This window comes from Esox lucius, chromosome 12 (assembly GCF_011004845.1).
Source record: "Esox lucius isolate fEsoLuc1 chromosome 12, fEsoLuc1.pri, whole genome shotgun sequence".
NCBI classification, from domain to species: domain Eukaryota; kingdom Metazoa; phylum Chordata; class Actinopteri; order Esociformes; family Esocidae; genus Esox; species Esox lucius.
The window spans coordinates 36,493,664-36,513,860 of NC_047580.1; the positions used below are offsets into that span (position 1 = coordinate 36,493,664).

At 42.4% G+C, this 20,197-nt stretch overlaps 1 protein-coding gene across 2 annotated transcripts in view; it reads right to left on the minus strand.

Annotated features, from left to right (window-relative positions):
* Window positions 1-259: 259 nt before the first annotated feature.
* Window positions 260-20,197, minus strand: part of atp2b3b (ATPase plasma membrane Ca2+ transporting 3b) — a 42,095-nt gene continuing 22,157 nt past the window's right edge. Inside the window, exons 18-28 of one of the 2 annotated variants that reach the window (XM_034295934.1) lie at window positions 19,972-20,029; window positions 17,931-18,052; window positions 17,750-17,837; window positions 17,538-17,644; window positions 16,663-16,854; window positions 15,596-15,809; window positions 14,678-14,889; window positions 13,427-13,534; window positions 12,308-12,493; window positions 9,632-9,776; window positions 4,010-4,135 (exon numbers count right to left, since the gene is read on the minus strand). In XM_034295934.1, the coding sequence (XP_034151825.1) occupies window positions 4,110-4,135; window positions 9,632-9,776; window positions 12,308-12,493; window positions 13,427-13,534; window positions 14,678-14,889; window positions 15,596-15,809; window positions 16,663-16,854; window positions 17,538-17,644; window positions 17,750-17,837; window positions 17,931-18,052; window positions 19,972-20,029 (1,458 nt within the window). In that variant the 3' untranslated portion in view covers window positions 4,010-4,109. Of the gene's footprint in view, window positions 4,136-9,631; window positions 9,777-12,307; window positions 12,494-13,426; window positions 13,535-14,677; window positions 14,890-15,595; window positions 15,810-16,662; window positions 16,855-17,537; window positions 17,645-17,749; window positions 17,838-17,930; window positions 18,053-19,971; window positions 20,030-20,197 lie in introns of both variants that reach the window. The other variant, XM_034295933.1, reaches the window with a different exon arrangement.

Sequence of the window (20,197 nt, forward strand, 5' to 3'; positions counted from 1 at the left end):
CTGGTTATGTGGAGGTACTACACGCAGACCTTCATTACAACCAAGACGTTCTTACAACCCCAGTTATGGATGCTGTATGCAAGGGCAATTGGAACCAAACTCATTATGGATTTATTCTACATGTATGACATCTTGAAAAGCTCAAGACGTTTTTACACAAAGCTAGTCTGAGCAGTGAAGCTGTGTTGTGCCTTCATCTGGCACAAGGGCTGGTGTGGTCCAGAAGCATCGTGGTTCAAACAAGACGCAGACACTTATCAAAGTTGTCATTTTAGAATTATACTTTTATCATTTCTTTCATACAGACTTGCTCTTTCTACCCAATAGTCACGTCTTCTATCCCATACAGTGGGTGATTCTACATGATACATCGGTTCTCTCCTCATCAAATACATTGTTTTAGCAGGCATGTAATTTTATTATTACTTTATTATATTCACTATTCTCAACATTGTAATTTTTTTTCCTCAACTCTTTTTTTGGTGGGGGGGCGGGCTATTTTCATTGTTGCACATGGAGGTGCTGTATTTCCTGTCTACAGCGCTCTGGTAGAGTCAGAGATGGTAGAGGGTAAGGTCCCCACTCAGCGCGCCAAATTTAGTTTAACAGACAGAAAATACAAAACCTCAAGTATTATAATCATAATAAAGTAGAAGCGTGTCAATGTAGTTCTTTACAAAAAAGCAAAACATCAACAAAAATAGAAAAAGGAACTTCAGATGAAAGAATGACGTTGAAACTGAAGATGCACATGTGGACATTCAGGATTTATGATAATTATATACAGTTGTGATGCAGCTGAAAAGCTTTAGTTGTTATAACTGTGATATTTAACATATTTTAATATATTTTTTTACATGACTATTCCTGGTGTCTATTCTTGCTCCTCTCCTGTCCATGACTTTATATCAACATGATGGAATGCAACACACAGAGACCGAAGCTTTATCCATCTACCTGTGTGAGTGTTGCATATTGTAGCCGGGGCTTAGGCTGTGGGAGGGGTTTGCGTTGTCATGCAGCAGCGTGATGTCACCAGTGATGTCATCTGCATACGACTGGAATGTTATGATGGTCTTTTGACAGGCAGTTACCCCTAGCGTTATTATAATAGCGGGAAACCCTGGGAATGTGATGATGGGTTGTTTGGAATGTTGTTTGATGTCATGGAATGTTGTGCCAAATGTAAAGGCATGGCTAACGATAGTATGCAGCGTATTGTGATGGTATGCAATCTGGAGCAGACCTCTGGAATACCTGGCTACACATTGCACTGCTAATATGTGATGTGGTCCTGTCCAACAACATACACAGAGAAACAAACAAATGGCATTTCCATGGCCTCGGAAGTATTGAAAACATCCTTCCTGGAAAGACTCTGGGGAATGCAGTCACATCCTGAAAAGACTCTGGGGAATGCAGGCATGTCCTGGAAAGACTCAGGGGAATGCTGTCACATCCTAGAAAGACTGGGGAAAGCTGTCCTGTCCTGGAAAGCCTCAGGGAATGCTGTCATGTCCTGGACAGACTCTGGGGAATGCTTTCACGTCCTGGAAAGACTCTGGGGATGCAGTCATGTCCTGGAAAGACTCTGGGGAATGCTCTCACGTCCTGGAAAGACTCTGGGGATGCAGTCATGTCCTGGAAAGACTCTGGGGAAAGCTGTTCTGTCCTGGAAAGCCTCAGGGAATGCTGGCATGTCCTGGAAAGACTCTGGAGATTGCTGTCACGTCCTGGAAAGACTCTGGAGAATGATGTCTCATCCTGGAAAAACTCTAGGGAATGCTGTCACGTCTTGCAAAGACTGGGGAATACTGTCATGTCCTGGAAAGATTGGGGAAGGCTGTCACGTCCTGGAAAGATGGTGGGGAATGCTGTCACATCCTGGAAAGACTGAGGAATGCTGTCAAGTCCTGGAAAGATGCTGGGGAATGCTGTCACTTCCTGGAAGAACTCTGGGGAATGCTGTCATGACCTGGAAATACACTCGCCCTCACCTGTGTTCCTGATCACTGTCACAATTTAAGTTCCTCCTTTTCTAATGTATCTTGTTCTTTCAGTTCTTTCCTGTTTTAGTTTTCTTACATCATAGTTGTTTTTATTACAAGTCTTCCGTTCTCCTGCGTCCTCCCACATGCAACGTCACATTTGCTAGATGTGTGATAGCTGAAATAGCTGAGGGAAGGATGATGCCTCTCAGCCTGAATGACTGGTTAAAGGGAATGGATGACACCTCAGCCTAAATGACTGGTTAAAGGGAATGGATGACACCTCAGCCTGAATGACTGGTTAAAGGGAATGGATGACACCTCAGCCTGATTGACTGGTTAAAGGGAATGGATGACACCTTAGCCTGAATGACTGGTTAAAGGGGATGGATGACACCTCAGCCTGATTGACTGGTTAAAGGGAATGGATGACACCTTAGCCTGAATGACTGGTTAAAGGGGATGGATGACACCTCAGCCTGAATGACTGGTTAAAGGGGAAGGGTGATGGCCAAGGATTGTACTACCAATGATAAATAATATGGCTTGACATGTGATGTTGTCTTAAAGGGCCTGCGCTCGTTAATATATATCTGATTTCAAATCATATGGCTTGATATGGGATGTTTTAAAGGACCAGCACTTGTAAATATACATGATGTTATGATCTTAAAGGGCCTGTGAGTGAAAGTTGATGTTAGTTAAAGGGTTAATGCAGGGTAATTGGTAGAGCTATGGGTAAGGATTTGAGTGTAGAGCTGTGGGTTAGAAGTAAGAGGTTAGAGTGAGGGTCAGGGCAGGTGTTAATATGGAGAGATTGGGATTAGAAGTAAGAGGTTAGAGTGAGGGTCAGGGCAGGTGTTAATATGGAGAGATTGGGATTAGAAGTAAGAGGTTAGAGTGAGGGTCAGGGCAGGGGATAATATGGAGAGGTTTAGGGTATGAATCGCTACAGGTTTAGGGTTAGGTCAGGGATTAGTGTGAGCTGCTGTGGGTTAGGGTCAGAGGATAGTGGTCAGTTTTTTTTGTATTTTTCTGTCAGACATTAATCACTATTAAGTCTAAATTAATCGTATCCTTGTTTGCATGTTTTTCAGAGCAGACAAGACGACAGCACTGGAAACACTGAAAGAGAGAATGATTAACAGTCATTAAAAATAAAGACACGTAAAAACACCGACGGCATAAATCAATCAAAAGAAATGTGAACCATCCTCTTTGAGGACAATAACGTTTCAAATAAAAACAACATAAAAAAGTTAAATAATTCATTAAATGAATAAATAAATAGGATATATTTGATAGGAGTCCATAAGGTGATGATGATGGTAGTCATAATAACACAGCTGTAATTATCATGAAGAAACAGTGACTCCGCCCCCTTATGAGCCCATGACTTTGTGGATCCACTGCTGCATTGTGGGAGTTGATGTTTAACTGGAGCAGTGGCCCATGTAGGAAGAGAGAGGAGAGGTTGGATTTGGTGTAGAGTTTTGTATAGTGTGCCATCACAATTTGTCTCCTTCCTCCTGTGGTGTAGCAACCAGTCGCTATAGCGATGAGACGAGAAGCAGAAAGGAAGTGCCAGAACACGTCCTGGAAGCCTGGTCTCCTTAGGGGAGCAAGGTGAATCTGTCTGTCCTCACCTCATCGATTTATAGGGAGGTCTCAACACAGTGGAGGGGGAGAAGCGGGGTGCAACGTGTGGATGGAGGGGAGTAGGAGGGGGCTAGCAGCCTTTTGTCCCTACAGCTGTTGGAGCTCTGGTTGCTAGGGGCAACAACCTCGTAATAGTTGTATCTGTTGCCAGTGGTGACCATTGTGGCATTGTTGCAGTTGTTGTTTATGTTGGTCGGGGTGACGGGGAGGCTGTGTTGTCGGTAGGGGCGGGGCGGGCGGGAGCGAGAAGAGGAGGGGGGCTGTACGGGCGGTGGGGGTGGCTTTCGGAGGGCAGGGTGGAGGTGGTGCTGGTATCGACTCAGCTCAGACTCCTCATCGATGTCTGTGTCGTCAATTAGAGGGATGTTGTGGATGAGGTCATTGATCAGGAACTCTGGGTGAGCCATGAAGTTATGGATGGAGTTCCGGGATTCTGTCTTCTCTCTGGTCTCATAGACGTTGCTACGGAAGGCCTGGACCACACGCATCTGGAGCACAGAGGGAGAGGCGGAGAGAGTGAGAGGGGAAGGATAAAGAGGGGAGAGAGTGAGAGGGGAAAGGATAAAGGGGGAGAGAGTGAGAGGAGAGAGTGAGAGAGTGAGAGGGGAAAGGCTGACTCATCATTCAGTAGACGGACGGAGGGGTGGATGAAGGAAAGAACACTCCAGACCAGGTGGCTGCAGTCTCAGATGCAGCAATCGAACCTCTGACCTTCAACATCTACCCTCTGACCCCTAACATCTAAACCTAACATCTACACTTAAAAGTATTGTAACCCAAATTACCAGACTTATCAGAAATCTGTTGAATGATTCCTGGAATTAGAACAAAATAAGCAGCCTGAATCATCCAACATGGATTTCTCGAAAATGTTGCTTTTCTTTCTTTTTTTAGGAGGGGTACATTGTCTGACTAACTTTTGACCTCCAACCACCTGCTCCGGATCTGAAAAGAAGAGATAACCGATGTAACCAAGACAACAATGTTTAATGAGTAGAAAGATGGCGTTGTCAGTTCTCATTTAACAGTCACCACTACAAACACACCATAAACACACAAAACATACAGCAACCAAATATAAGCAGCCAGCAAAGTCGACACACCACACACACACAGCACACAAACGTGTTTACATACGTGTGTGTGTGTGTGTGTCTGTGTGTGCTTGAGGGAGTCGACAAATACCAAAGCAGACAGCACACAGAAGACACATGCATGTAAAGGTTAGAGGTTAGAGTTGGCAGTGATAGAACACATGAGGCAGCTGGAAGATGAAAGTGTGAGCGATCTGCTACATAACAAGACATACACATACATATACTCGCACACACACACACACACAGACATACACACAGACACACAGAGCAGTAGTGCAGTGTGAGCAACACGGTATGCAGACATGTTGAGATGTTCCCTAGAATGTAGGGCCCCACTGTTCCCTCAAGACAATTCATTTGGTCAGACATAGTGAACTACTTGGGAACAGAAGGGCTCTAGACTGGGAAGTCCTTTCTCCTCTCTCTTATAGTGGTTTGTTTTCATTTGCCTTTATTTCTGTGGAAATTGTAAACTTTATCTCAATGGAAACTGTAAACTTTCGAGTATATTGCTTGCTGTATCAGAGTAGCCCTACTGGGGGCAGTATTGTCTTGCTGTCTACTGGCCCTCAGTTTTTATTACTTTTATGGAAAAACATCATTATGGTTGAAATCAGAGTAAGAAAAAAATGCGTATTCTCAGCAGCACCGCCCTAGTGGACAAATGAGGAGGGAGGGACAATTACATACAGAAGATTATCCAATTCCAACATTACTAAAACCTTAATACAACCATCCAGGGATCTCCAACCTTAATATAATCTAGGTCGAATCATGTTGTAACCAGGAGTCACCAATACAACTATTACCTTAGTCTAATCATATTCTAAAACAGAGGTCTCTAACCTTACTGTAACCATACCCCAACCAAATGTTATAACCTTACTCCAACCATGTTCTAAATCAGGAGTCTGCAACCTTACTATGACTTTAGGTTTTGTGGACAAGCCCAGAGCCCTTAAGAAGGTAATAAGGTATGACACTATGGGGAATCGCACCTTCATGTGCTTAACCTGAATTTGAAGTTCAATCCTGCCTTTCAGCGACCAGTAAGGGCTCCCCTTCCAGGAGATAAATCCAAGACCCGAACACAGTCAAATGTATTCAGGTCAACTCTTCACCATGACTTGAAGGTACAACAGTCCCGTTCCCTCCTTCATGAAACCATGGTTACAGACAAAGTCCTGAACCACTTTCATGAAACCATGGTTACAGACAAAGTCCTGAACCACTTTCATCAAACCATGGTTACAGACAAAGTCCTGAACCACTTTCATGAAACCATGGTTACAAAGTCCTGAACCACTTTCATGAAACCATGGTTACAGACAAAGTCCTGAACCACTTTCATGAAACCATGGTTACAAAGTCCTGAACCACTTTCATGAAACCATGGTTACAGACAAAGTCCTGAACCACTTTCATGAAACCATGGTTACAGACAAAGTCCTGAACCACTTTCATGAAACCATGGTTACACAGTCCCGTTCCCTCCTTCATGAAACCATGGTTACAGACAAAGTCCTGAACCACTTTCATGAAACCATGGTTACAGACAAAGTCCTGAACCACTTTCATGAAACCATGGTTACAGACAAAGTCCTGAACCACTTTCATGAAACCATGGTTACAAAGTCCTGAACCACTTTCATGAAACCATGGTTACAGACAAAGTCCTGAACCACTTTCATGAAACCATGGTTACAAAGTCCTGAACCACTTTCATGAAACCATGGTTACAGACAAAGTCCTGAACCACTTTCATGAAACCATGGTTACAGACAAAGTCCTGAACCACTTTCATGAAACCATGGTTACAAAGTCCTGAACCACTTTCATGAAACCATGGTTACAAAGTCCTGAACCACTTTCATGAAACCATGGTACCAGACATAAAATCTTATACCTTGGGCCCTTCTTTATTGACCCAGAGATACAGACAGGAAATTCCCCATCCATGGGAGGAGCTGAAAAGGGAAAACTTTAAAGGCTAGGATCCTATTCTACCTGAACATGACTGTATGAAAGCATTTGGGAAAGTCACACTGGCAATCACAGCTGCAAAATCACTAAATGTGAAGTGAGCTGACAACATGAGATCCCAAACCAGTTTTGTGAGGGCCTGAAGGTGGCTATGTAGAACTGTGCCTGTTAGTTTCACATCAGCCTGAACTGACTTCAATGGGCAAAAATGCATAAGGACATTTACATCGGCCTGAACCGACTCCAAGCCATATTCAGAGAAATTAGTTGCCCCTCTAGAGTAGATCTGAGTTGGGGAGATAAACCACACACACAACAGCTGAGGTGTATTTTGCTCCATATTAGCAGTACGCACTACATGCTTATTGTTGGCCCTGACCAGCACATGACAGTCCAACAACCCTCAGCACAGAACCAAAATTATCGGTCCTGTCCATCTGAGACCCAAGAAACCAAAGGAACCGCTAAGAATTGCATCATCCAATCCCCCTGATCACCTGATTTCCTTCTATCTCTTTGGCGCAGGAGTTACCAAGAATATCTTAGAAAAGGTTTAAGAAGAAAGGGAGAGCTTGAACGTCCTACATATGAATTATGTACTTACTCATGAAATACGTCCCTAGCCCTGGCAGAAATTCTGAAATTTTGGCATTGATTTTGAAAATATTACTGATCATGCAAAAAAACTGTCTTTATTTAATGAAGCCTTTTATTATCACATAGTTGTTTGTCTCCTTTTGAAATCAGAATGATAACAGAAATCACCCAAATGGCCCTGAACAAAAGTTTACATACCCTTGAATGTTTGGCCTTGTTAAAGACACACAAGGTGACACACACAGGTGAAAATGGCAACTAAAGGTGAAATTCCCACACCTGTGGCTTTTTAAATTGCAATTAGTGTCTGTGTATAAATAGTAAATGAGTTTGTTAGCTCTCACATGGATGCACTGAGCAGGCTAGATGCTTATATTTATGAGTCAATATTGTCTAAAAAGGATAGTAGATGGGAGCCTGATTTGTCTGATAAAGTAAAATGCATTTATAACAGTTTGTTGTGGAATGTGAAAACGACATGTACATACAGAATTGTATCTCCAGCTACTAAGAAATGGACTGTCAATTACACATAGATTGCAAGCTACCTTCACAACTACGTGTTGGAGACCTCGGTTCCAAAATGTCTACGACAACTGCAACTTTAGTACAACCTAATTCTGACCATACTCAGTACTACAACCCTACCCCAACCAACCTCTTTAACCCAATTGCAACCTTAAGCCAACCTCACTAGGTCATCATACCTCAACCACTTTCCAACCCAACTCCAAACTCGATTCAAGCAAATACATGGCTTAAATTTAAATGAAAACAAACAGGATCCATAGATCTCTTCAAATTATGACATCACACACATGAAACTAACACAGGTAGCCATGACGTCATGTTGTATACTGGTTGTATAAGAGCATTTTGGAAACATCATTTTAAACATCAAGTCTCTTCAAGGATGTCTTCTCAGCCAGAACACCAATTTACAACCAGTATCAAAGGTGGGTGGAGCAATGGGGAGGTGGAGGATAAATGATGAATGCAGCGAGTGAGAAGAGTAGCAGAAGAAATGGATGAAGTAAGGGACAGGTGAAGGAGAACAGATAGAGGGACAGAGGGAGAAGAGGAAGAGGAGAAGCATGGAGCAGACCGATGGAAGGACTAATGCAAGGACAAACACACCCAACACACACAACACACACACACACACATACATTAACACCAACAGAGACATTGTCTTGTACACACACTAAACCAACCAGCCAACCAGCTCTACACACCAGGGAACTGACAGAGGAAAGTAAGACATGAGAGTGACAATGGAGTGAGTGGGATACTAGCCTACTGAAGAAACACGAGATGAAAGAAAAACAGAACATGGAAATAAAATGAAGAAAAGACGTCTAAAGAAACCTTATCACATCTACTAGCAGAGCTTAAGTATTTAGATATGTTTTACTAAACACACTGCACAATACATGGATCCACATCCATACTGAAGAACTGGGAACCTGGAAAACCTTCCAACATAAAGAATAAAGGAGAGAAAGAAAGAGAAAGTGAAAGAGATAGAGACCCCTTGCTGGTCTGCTTGAGAAAAGAATATACAGTTTCAGCTGAAAAGAAAAGAGAAAGATACAAAGATAGAGGGAAACAGATAAGGAAAGAGAGAGAGAGACAGAAAAAACTGAGAGAAAGAGAGACAGAAACAAAGGACAGAAGTGTAACATCAGGTTTAGTAACAGTTCATGTTATAGCATTGCAATAATTGTATATTACTGAGGCCTTTATACTCGAAAGCTTACATCCAGAACCTAATTCAAATATATAATTATATTACTTATATACAGCGCAGTCAGCCCTATCCTCTTTCACACACGCACACGCACACACGCACACGCACGGATGAATATACTAGTAGCAAGCCATAACCCAAACACAAAAAACAACCACATCAAGAAACACTGCAATCCACGTGCTGTGTGTGTGTGTTTCTGTGTGTGTGTGTGTGTGTTTCTGTGTGTGTGTGTTTCTGTGTGTGTGTGTGGGGGGGGGGGGGGTTCTGTGAGCATGTGTGTTTCTGTGCATGTGTGTTTGTGTATGTCTTTCTGTGCTTCTGTGTGTGTGATTCTGTGCATGTGTGTGTTTCTGTGCATGTGTGTGTTTCTGTGCGAATGCGTGTGTGCGCACAGGTGTGTGTGTGCCTGCGAATGTGTGTATGTGTGTGTGTGCGTCCATGTGTATGTGCGTGCACATGTGTGTATATGTGTGTGTGTATATGTGTGTGTGTGTATATGTGTGTGTGTGTGTGTATATGTGTGTGTGTATATGTGTGTGTGTGTGTGAACTCACTCCCGGTGGCGGCTGCAGCCCCCGCTGTGTGTGGGGGGGTAGAGAGGGTGTTAACATCGTGAGTCTGAGACAAGACTGAGGAGCGTCGTCTCACTGCCCCTCCCTGAAAGGAGCCGCTCCTCCTGAACCCACTAACCACCTCCATCTATAACAACACACACACACGCGCCTCAGGAAAGGGAACTGTGTGTGTTTCAAAACAACCCAATAATAACTGTCAATGTGTTTCTAAGTTTGTAATCCTATTCATGTCGCTCTAACAGTGTTATGACATCAACAGAAGAAACTTCTTAACAGCAGTGGCTGAAGTTATAACAGCACTATGAGGAGTCTATGTTAGGGTTCTAACAGTGATTGATGTTATAACAGCACTATGAGGAGTCTATGTTAGGGTTCTAACAGTGATTGATGTTATAACAGCACTATGAGGAGTCTATGTTAGGGTTCTAACAGTGATTGATGTTATAACAGCACTATGAGGAGTCTATGTTAGGGTTCTAACAGTGATTGATGTTATAACAGCACTATTAGGCATCTGTGCTTGGGTTTTAACAGTAGTTGATGTTATGACAATATTACAAGGCTTCTGTGTTAGGGTTCTAACGGTAGTTGATGTTACGACAGCATTACGAGGAATCTATGTTAGGGTTCTACCAGTGGTTGATGTTAAGACAGCATTATGAGGCGTCTATGTTCAGGTTCTAACAGCAGTTAATGTTATGACAGTATTACAAGAAGTCTGTGTTCGGGTTCTAACAGTAGTTGATTTTATGACAGTATTATGAGGCTCCTGTGTTCGGGTTGTAACAGTGATTGATGTTATGACAGCATTACGAAGCGTCAATGTTCGGGTTCTAACAGTAGTCGATGTTATGACAGTATTATGAAGCTCCTGTGTTCGGGTTGTAACAGTGGTTGATGTTATGACAGCATTACGAAGCATCAATGTTCGGGTTCTAACAGTAGTTGATGTTATAACAGCATTACGAGGCTTCTGTGTTTGGGTTCTAACAGTTGTTGATGTTATGATAGAATCACAAGGCATCTATATTCATGAAATAACAGTGTAACCAGGTATCTATGTTTGTAATAGTGTAAATATTATAACATTCTGTCATAAAGTTAACAGAATAACAGAATTACAAAGTGGTTATGATGATATTATAACAGTGTTATGAGGTGTCTATATTGATATTATAACAGCATTACGAGGAGTCAATGCTCTAACAGTGGTTGATATAACAGCGCTATGAAGAGTCTGTATTTGTGTTATTACCGTGTTACTAGGCATCTATGTTAATATTATAATAGTGTTACAGAGTGAATGAATGACCGAATTACGAAGTGGTAATGATACTATAACCGCATTACGGGGTGTCTATGTTGATATTATAACAGCATTATGGGGTGTCTATGTTTATATTATAACAGTGTTACAAGGTGTCTTTATAGATATTATAACAGCGTTATGAGGTGTCTATGTTGATATTATAACAGCATTACAGAGTGTCTATGTTGATATTATAACAGGGTTACGAGGTGTCTATATTGAAATTATAACAGCGCTACGAGGTGTCTATGTTGATATTATAATAGCGTTACAGGGTGTCTATATTGATATTATAACAGTGTTACGAGGTGTCTATAAAGATATTATAACAGTGTTACGAGGTGTCTATAAGGATATTATAAGTGTTACGAGGTGTCTATGTTGATATTATAACAGCGTTACAGGGTGTCTATATTGATATTATAAAAGTGTTACGACGTGTCTATGTTGATATTATAACAGTGTTCCGAGGTGTCTATGTTGATATTATAACAGTGTTACGAGGTGTCTATGTTGATATTATAACAGTGTGACGAGGTGTCTATTTTGATATTATAACAGTGTTACGAGGTGTCTATGTTGATATTATAACAGTGTTACGAGGTGTCTATGTTGATATTATAACAGTGTTACAAGGTGTCTATGTTGATATTATAACAGTGTTATGAGGTGTCTATGTTGATATTATAACAGTGTTACGAGGTGTCTATGTTGATAACAGTATTACAGGGTACTTGTGTCCAGACTGACAGGTGTGTAGTAGTTACAGCAACTGTTTAAACATTGCTAAAGCAGGTTGGGTTGAATAAGATCGGCATAGAAGAGGAAAGAAAAGGCTCAAATTGAATCATTTATCAAAGAGGGAAAGAACAGGAGAGTAAAGGAGACATTCAGCAGGTTATTGTTATTGTCTATTAAAGTATCTGTAAAGAAAAAACAGGCAGTTAAAGATCTGAATTATAAGTAATTTTAACTCCTTTAAAACAGTCCTCAATAAGGAAAAGTGAGCTAGAATGAAAGTGGTAGAAAATGACAGACAGACAGACCGACAGATAGACAGATGACAGATAGACAGACATACAGACAGGTGACAGACAGATGACAGACAGAAAGGTGAGAGACAGCTGGCAGATAGACAGATAGACAGACAGACAGACAAATAGACAGACAGACAGATGACAGGCAGATAGATTACAGACAGACAGAAGACAGACAAATAGACAGACAGACAAATGACAGATGACAGATACATAACAGACAGATAGATGATAGACAGATCAACAGACAAATAGATGACAGACAGAGAGACAGACTGATAGATGACAGACAGATCGGCAGACAGGTACCTGTGTCTGAATCCGGTTTAGTCCTCTACACCACAGTATCTGCCCTCGCCGTAGCTCTCTCTCTGCACAGTCTATCTCTCCCTCTTCATCACCATCCTCCATCTCCTCCTCTTCCTCCACGGCAGCCATCGCTGCTCCCGCCTCCTTCAGACATGGCAACCGGTCGCTGGGAACTGTGGCAATAACCTATTGGTTCAACAATGAAAAGAGAGACAAGAGTCAGGTGAGAAAAGTGACTAGCACTGTTTCTACCCACTATTAACACATCCACATGGACACAGACATACCTGTCCCCAGAGCAGGTCTCTTAACACATTCACATGGAAACAGACATACCTGTCCCCAGAGCAGGTCTATTAACACATCCACATGGACACAGACATACCTGTCCCCAGAGCAGGTCTATTAATACATTCACGTGGACACAGACATACCTGTCCCCAGAGCAGGTCTATTAATACATTCACGTGGACACAGACATACCTGTCCCCAGAGCAGGTCTATTAACACATTCACGTGGACACAGACATACCTGTCCCCAGAGCAGGTCTATTAATACATTCACGTGGACACAGACATACCTGTCCCCAGAGCAGGTCTATTAACACATCCACGTGGACACAGACATATCTGTCCCCAGAGCAGGTCTATTAACACATCCACATGGACACAGACATACCTGTCCCCAGAGCAGGTCTATTAACACATCCACATGGACACAGACATACCTGTCCCCAAAGCAGGTCTATTAACACATCCACATGGACACAGACATACCTGACCCAGAGCAAGTCTATTAACACATCCACATGGACACAGACATACCTGTCCCCAGAGCAGGTCTATTAACACATCCACATGGACACAGACATACCTGTCCCCAGAGCAGGTCTATTAACACATCCACATGGACACAGACATACCTGTCCCCAGAGCAGGTCTATTAACACATCCACATGGACACAGACATACCTGTCCCCAGAGCAAGTCTGTTAACACATCCACATGGACACAGACATACCTGTCCCCAGAGCAGGTCTATTAACACATCCACATGGACACAGACATACCTGTCCCCAGAGCAGGTCGATTAATACATCTACATGGACACAGACATACCTGTCCCCAGAGCAGTTCTCCGACTCCAACAAACAGACACCAAAGCCACTGTTCCACGTTGAGAGGAGCACAGCTGAACGGTTTGCCCCCGAACTGGACAATCACCACCTAGATAACATCATATCAACAGGGAAAACAGTGCAATTGGACAATGACAAGTTTAGTTGTTTTGTCTCTGAACTCTAGCTTGTTCAATCTGAAATTATACAATGGCAATTGTGTTGAAGTACTGACTACCAGCTTTAATTTCAGGGTATTTATGGACCATTTAGAAATTACAGCATGTTTTGTAAATTGTGCCCCCCACCATTTATGTGTACCAGAATCTGAACAATTGGCTTCACAGCTGTTTCATATTAGGCAGGGGAGCAGTCAATGATTCTAGGCTTTGGGTTACTGGTTTCTGACAACACGAGGACTGGCTGTTATGATGCAGATAAATCAGAATTTATCAGATAGAGACATGAACAAAACATTGGGCGTGCCAAAACCAACTGTTTCTTTTAATTAACAAAGAAAGAAAGCACTGGTTAGTTCACCCCCGGCTAATTATTTGCTAGACCGAGGAAGACCTCAGGCTGAAGTAAGAAGCCTAACCATTATGAAGGAAAAATACCAACAGATCAGGATGTCTCCAGGTGGTAGAAATGCCTCTAAAATCTCCAGGTACTTGACAGAATATGATGATTATAACCTATTCTAAGTCCCAGAGGCCCTTGGAAGCAAAACAGTCACACAACATCACATTATCTGTGGCTTCCAATAGCCTACTTTGAAGTGGTGTCTAATTCTAGTTTTTAGACTTGGTGAATCAAAATTCTAACATTTTGCTCATTTTTATCCAAGTTGCGAATGACCGGGCAGAACACTGTACCCACCCTGCTTTTGAAAATATGAAAGGAAATTCCAGAAGGACTTTGGGATGGCATTAATTGATAGCATTTAAGGTGAACTACTGTCACATGACCACCCCAATGAAATTCCCTCGTTCCTCCAAAAGCACAGTTTTAAAAAAGTGATTTTGCCTTGTTTAATAGGGACCATGTCATGCTGATTTCATGCTGATGTCATGCTGATGTCATGATGATGTCATGATGATGTCATGATGATGTCATGATGATGTCATGATGTTCAGAAACAGTGGGATTGAAATTGACATATTAAGGTGGACAATGGTGTTAAATATGTGTGTGTCTGTGTGTGTGTGTCTGTGTGTGTGTGTCTGTGTGTGTGTGTGTGTGTTCAGCCTACCTGAATTACTAAAGTTCCAAAAACTATGGAACAGAAAATGGGGTTAGCGAAGATCCCATCGAAGACGTTGCGTTCACCGTGGATCTTCCTGGCGTTGATCTCGTTGAAAAGCTGCATGAGGACGAAGGTATTGAAGATGATGGTGTAGTGTTCCGAAGGAGGGGAGTGGAGTGGAGCATTACGACCACTGTCTATATTGAAGATACGCTCTCCTGAAGAACGAGAAGGTGGAGAAGGAGAGGACAGGAGAGCAGAAAAGAGAAGACAAGGAGAGGGAGGAAGGAGGATGAGGACCAGAGAAAAGTGGACAGGAAAGGAAAAAGATGAGGAGAGAAGAGGAGATGAGGAGATGAGGACAGAAGAGAGAAGAGGAGAAGAGAGAAGAGGACAGAGGAGAGGAGAGAAGAGGACAGAGGAGAGGAGGACAGAAGAGAGGAGAGGAGAGGAGAGAAGAGGACAGAGGAGAGAAGAGAAGAGGACAGAGGAGAGGAGAGATGAGGAGATGAGAGAAGAACAGAAGAGAGGAGAGGAGGACAGAAGAGAGGAGAGGAGAACAGAAGAGAGGAGAGGAGAATGGGACACTGTCAAAGTGTTTTAAGTTCTTCACAGGAGGAAAAGACAACTAGGATTAGGAGGAAGAAGAGGAGAGAGGAAGGACAAGTGATGAGAGAAAGAATTTAAAGAGAAGAAAGATGTGATGCTGTGTGCGTGTGTGGTGTGTGTATATGTATGTGGGGTGTGTGTGTTTTTGTCTGTATACATATTTTAAAACTGTGATCACTAATGTAACAACCAATGAACATATGAACAAAAACTTTTTCCGTTTAGAGATTAGGAGTAGGGTAAATGTTCAAATGAGGGTTAGATTTAGGTTGAGTGTGTGTGAGTGTGTGTGTGTGTGTGTATATATATATATACCTATGAACAGCAAAGTAAAAATGATGATGAGCTGGTAGACTCCGTGACCTAGAATGTTCTTCAACATGGTCAAGGAGATGAGAGGGTTGTTGCGGCCATAGGGTTTCCGTAGCAACAGGGACTCTGTTGGGGGTTCTGTTGCTAGAGCGAGGGAGGCAAAGGTATCCATGATGAGATTAACCCACAACATCTGAACCGCCTTCAGAGGAGAGTCCTGATGGAAGAGATGGAGAGAAAGGAGAAATAGAAGGGGGAGGGAGAGGAGACAGGAAAGGGGGAGGGAGAGGAGAAATGGAAGGGGGAGGGAGAGGAGAAATAGAAGGGGGAGGGAGAGGAGAAATGGAAGGGGGAGGGAGAGGATACAGGAAAGGGGGAGGAGAAATGGAAGGGGGAGGGAGAAGAGACAGGAAGCGGGAGGGAGAGGATACAGGAAAGGGGGAGGAGAAATGGGAGGGTGAGGGAGAAGAGACAGGAAGCGGGAGGGAGAAGAGACAGGAAGGGGGAGGGAGAGGATACAGGAAAGGGGGAGGAGAAATGGAAGGGTGAGGGAGAAGAGACAGGAAGGGGGGAAGGGGGAGGGAGGAAAGAGAGGGGAAGGCAGTTATGGGATTGTCCCCCTTTTTTTCCTGATGGTCAAATTGTTCATGTTTCATTCAGTTGTTATGACTTTCAACCCGGTGTGCAGCCACTTGGTTTATTACCTGCTGGTTATTCTTTATGGAAAATAAACAAATTAATCTGAAAGACTGAGTAATATCCTTTGTACACTGGGTTGCCCTTTCCGTGGGGAGATAACGGAACACACCATATTGTGTGTGTGTGTGTGTGTGTGTAACCTGTGTGATACAGGCCAGTCACAGTGTTGTGTGTGTGTGTAACCTGTGTGATACAGGCCAGTCACAGTGTTGTGTGTGTGTGTGTGTGTGTGTAACCTGTGTGATACAGGCCAGTCACAGTGTTGTGTGTGTGTGTAACCTGTGTGATACAGGCCAGTCACAGTGTTGTGTGTGTGTGTAACCTGTGTGATACAGGCCAGTCACAGTGTTGTGTGTGTGTGTGTGTGTAACCTGTGTGATACAGGCCCCGGTGAAGGCCACGATGACAGCCACCACGTTGACAGTCAGCTGGAACTGGAGGAACTTGGAGATGCTGTCGTAGACGTTCCTGCCCCACATCACAGCCTTCACTATACTGCTGAAGTTGTCATCCGTCAGGATGATGTCGGACGCCTCCTTGGCCACGTCCGTCCCTGCGATGCCCTAAAGCACAGAAATACAAACATTATCTAGAAGACCATTAACATGACCGCTGGAACAATCTCCAGTCCACAAAACCACACATCTGACTTAATGGAGGACTACTATGGTAGATATTACTTCACTAGCGATTAATGGAGGACTACTATGGTAGATATTACTTCACTAGTGATTAATGGAGGACTACTATGGTAGATATTACTTCACTAGTGATTAATGGAGGACTACTATGGTAGATATTACTTCACTAGTGATTAATGGAGGACTACTATGGTAGATATTACTTCACTAGTGATTAATGGAGGACTACTATGGTAGATATTACTTCACTAATGATTAATGGAGGACTACTATGGTAGATATTACTTCACTAGCGATTAATGGAGGACTACTATGGTAGATATTACTTCACTAGTGATTAATGGAGGACTACTATGGTAGATATTACTTCACTAGTGATTAATGGAGGACTACTATGGTAGATATTACTTCACTAGTGATTAATGGAGGACTACTATGGTAGATATTACTTCACTAGTGATTAATGGAGGACTACTATGGTAGATATTACTTCACTAGTGATTAATGGAGGACTACTATGGTCGATATTACTTCACTAGTGATTAATGGAGGACTACTATGGTAGTCATTACAGACAGACAACGTAGCTCTGAGCAGAGCGTTACCATGGCAAAGCCCACGTCCGCCTTCTTCAGTGCTGGCCCGTCATTGGTCCCATCCCCTGTTACCGCGACAACCTGCCTCAGCTCCAACACAGTGCTGTCCATGATGCCTGAACACACACACACAGAAGTGGATATACATTGGTGTGTGTATATATATATATAGAGTATGTCTGTTGAAAAATGATCTGTGTGCTTGCGTTTTCACGGCTGACCTTTGACCAGTGTGTGTTTGTCGGTGGGGGAGGAGCGAGCAAGCACTCGTAGTTTAGGCCAGACTCTGTCGATCCGCTCCTGCTCTACCTACCCATCAAATACACACACACATGAACGCCTGATAACACACACATGTACTCACATTACTCACACCCACAGGCATAATTACACCACACACACCTCTCCTTTCTCATTCCTGATTCGGCGGTTGAACTCTTTCCCATCGATGCACAGGAAGTCTTCCCCAGGATGGATTATGCCACATTTAGCTGCTATAGCCCTGGCTGTGTTGATGTTGTCACCTGGGGGGTTAACAGAGATGCTTTAACCAATAAGGATTCCCTGAACACTAGCTTTGCTTAAACAGATTCCCTGAACAGTAGCTTGGCTTAAACAGATTCCCTAAACACTAGCTTTGCTTAAACAGATTCCCTGAACACTAGCTTTGCTTAAACAGATTCCCTGAACAGTAGCTTGGCTTAAACAGATTCCCTAAACACTAGCTTTGCTTAAACAGATTCCCTGAACACTGGCTTTGCTTAAACAGATTCCCTGAACAGTAGCTTGGCTTAAACAGATTCCCTAAACACTAGCTTTGCTTAAACAGATTCCCTGAACACTGGCTTTGCTTAAACAGATTCCCTGAACAGTAGCTTGGCTTAAACAGATTCCCTAAACACTAGCTTTGCTTAAACAGATTCCCTGAACACTGGCTTTGCTTATACAGTTTCCCTGAACACTAGCTTCTCCAAACCCAATTCCCTAAAAACTGACTTCTTCTAACTAGATTCTAGTTTGCTTGAATTAATTTATATTGTTTTGACACTTCACACGAATAGTAATATTTGTTGTAAAGACAGCGTAAAGTAACTTTTTCCTGTATTTTCATTTGTATTTGTTAAGCATAGGTTGTAACTCAACAAACTGAAACATACATGCTTCATTAGATCCTTTGTGTCTGACGGGAACAGCATGTGCAAATACTAGATCAGTGGACATTACTTCATGCTCTCATTACAAAAGCTGATGTTACACTTTAGTTTTCTGAGAATATTAAACATTCATTAGATTGATTAGTACACTTTGAGTGAAGGACTGAGCCCTTTAACACCCCAGTGGGGAGTGTTCATTTTCATTCTAGGTATATATTACATTCATTGTGAAAATGTGCTGAAAGTGCTGAATTAAAAAATATATATATTTCCTCATTTCATTTATTATATGAATGTTCTTAATACCTTTTGATTTAGTTTATGTTGTCTTATTAACTTTTAAAATGTCTGTAATGCTTTAACTTTTACAAAGCTGTCTATTTCTAAAACGTACCTGGTGCAAATTTTATTCATAGTGTTTATCTTCAGGGCTTCTTAAAACCGAGTGTTTGGTGGGTTATATACACACACAATAATTGTGACTTCCTTGACATACAGTATATTCATTCATCTTCAGCACAGATCAGCAGTGCTGGCTCTAGCCTTTTGGGGATCTTAAGCAAAATTTCATTTGGGGCCCCCTCTCCCCTATTGGTCGAGGGATCCCTAGCTGTGGGGGCCCTAAGCGACCACTTATGTTGCTCATGCCTGGAGCCGGCCCTGAAGATCACTCCAGTGATGTCAGAGTTTTTAGATAAAGTAAAAACTATTTCTAAAATCTGATTCTATTAGTTTCATCTCCCCACAGAGGTTTGGTAGGGACAACCTCTTCATACATTTCCTCAAAGGCTGAGATGTCTGGAAGGTGTCAAAAAAGATGGCAGAGAGAACAAGAAAAATATGAAGAAATCAAAAATAGAACTGAAGGCATGAAAGTTTCCTATAAATACCATGAGTAAAACAAAGGAGACCAAGAAATATTTATAAAATAAACTGACTTAGATGCTTCATGTAGGTATGCCGTGAGGAAACAAACTAAATAATTATATGAGAACTTGTACCACAGCTATGACAAAAAACATTTATACTGTTTTAATTGAGTCAGTAACCAGTCCTTAACAGCAATAATATACTTTTTGTTTGTTTGTTGTACATTGCAAGTACATTGCTCTCAGCTGTGGTAAGGATGTGTCCGTCTTAAGAACAGCTCTCAGCTGTGGTAAGATGTGGCTGTTCTAGGAACAGCACTTATCTGTGGTTTATTTGCCATATTCCACAAACTCTCTAACATTACTGCTTAAAAAAGCAGTCCATATACAAAATAAAAGTGTTAAAGAGTCATTACCAACCTGTAACCATCCTCACACAGATGCCTGCTTTCTGACACTTACGAATAGCCTCAGGCACCTAGCAGTGGATAAAGAAACAAGGAGAAAATTCAACAAACAGTAACAAACCAGTAGACAGTCAGTCAGACAAACAGACATACATACTACCTCAGATCAAACAGGATCCTCTGTGCCCACTAGAGACAGACAGACAGACAGACAGACAGACAGACAGACTACCTCAGAT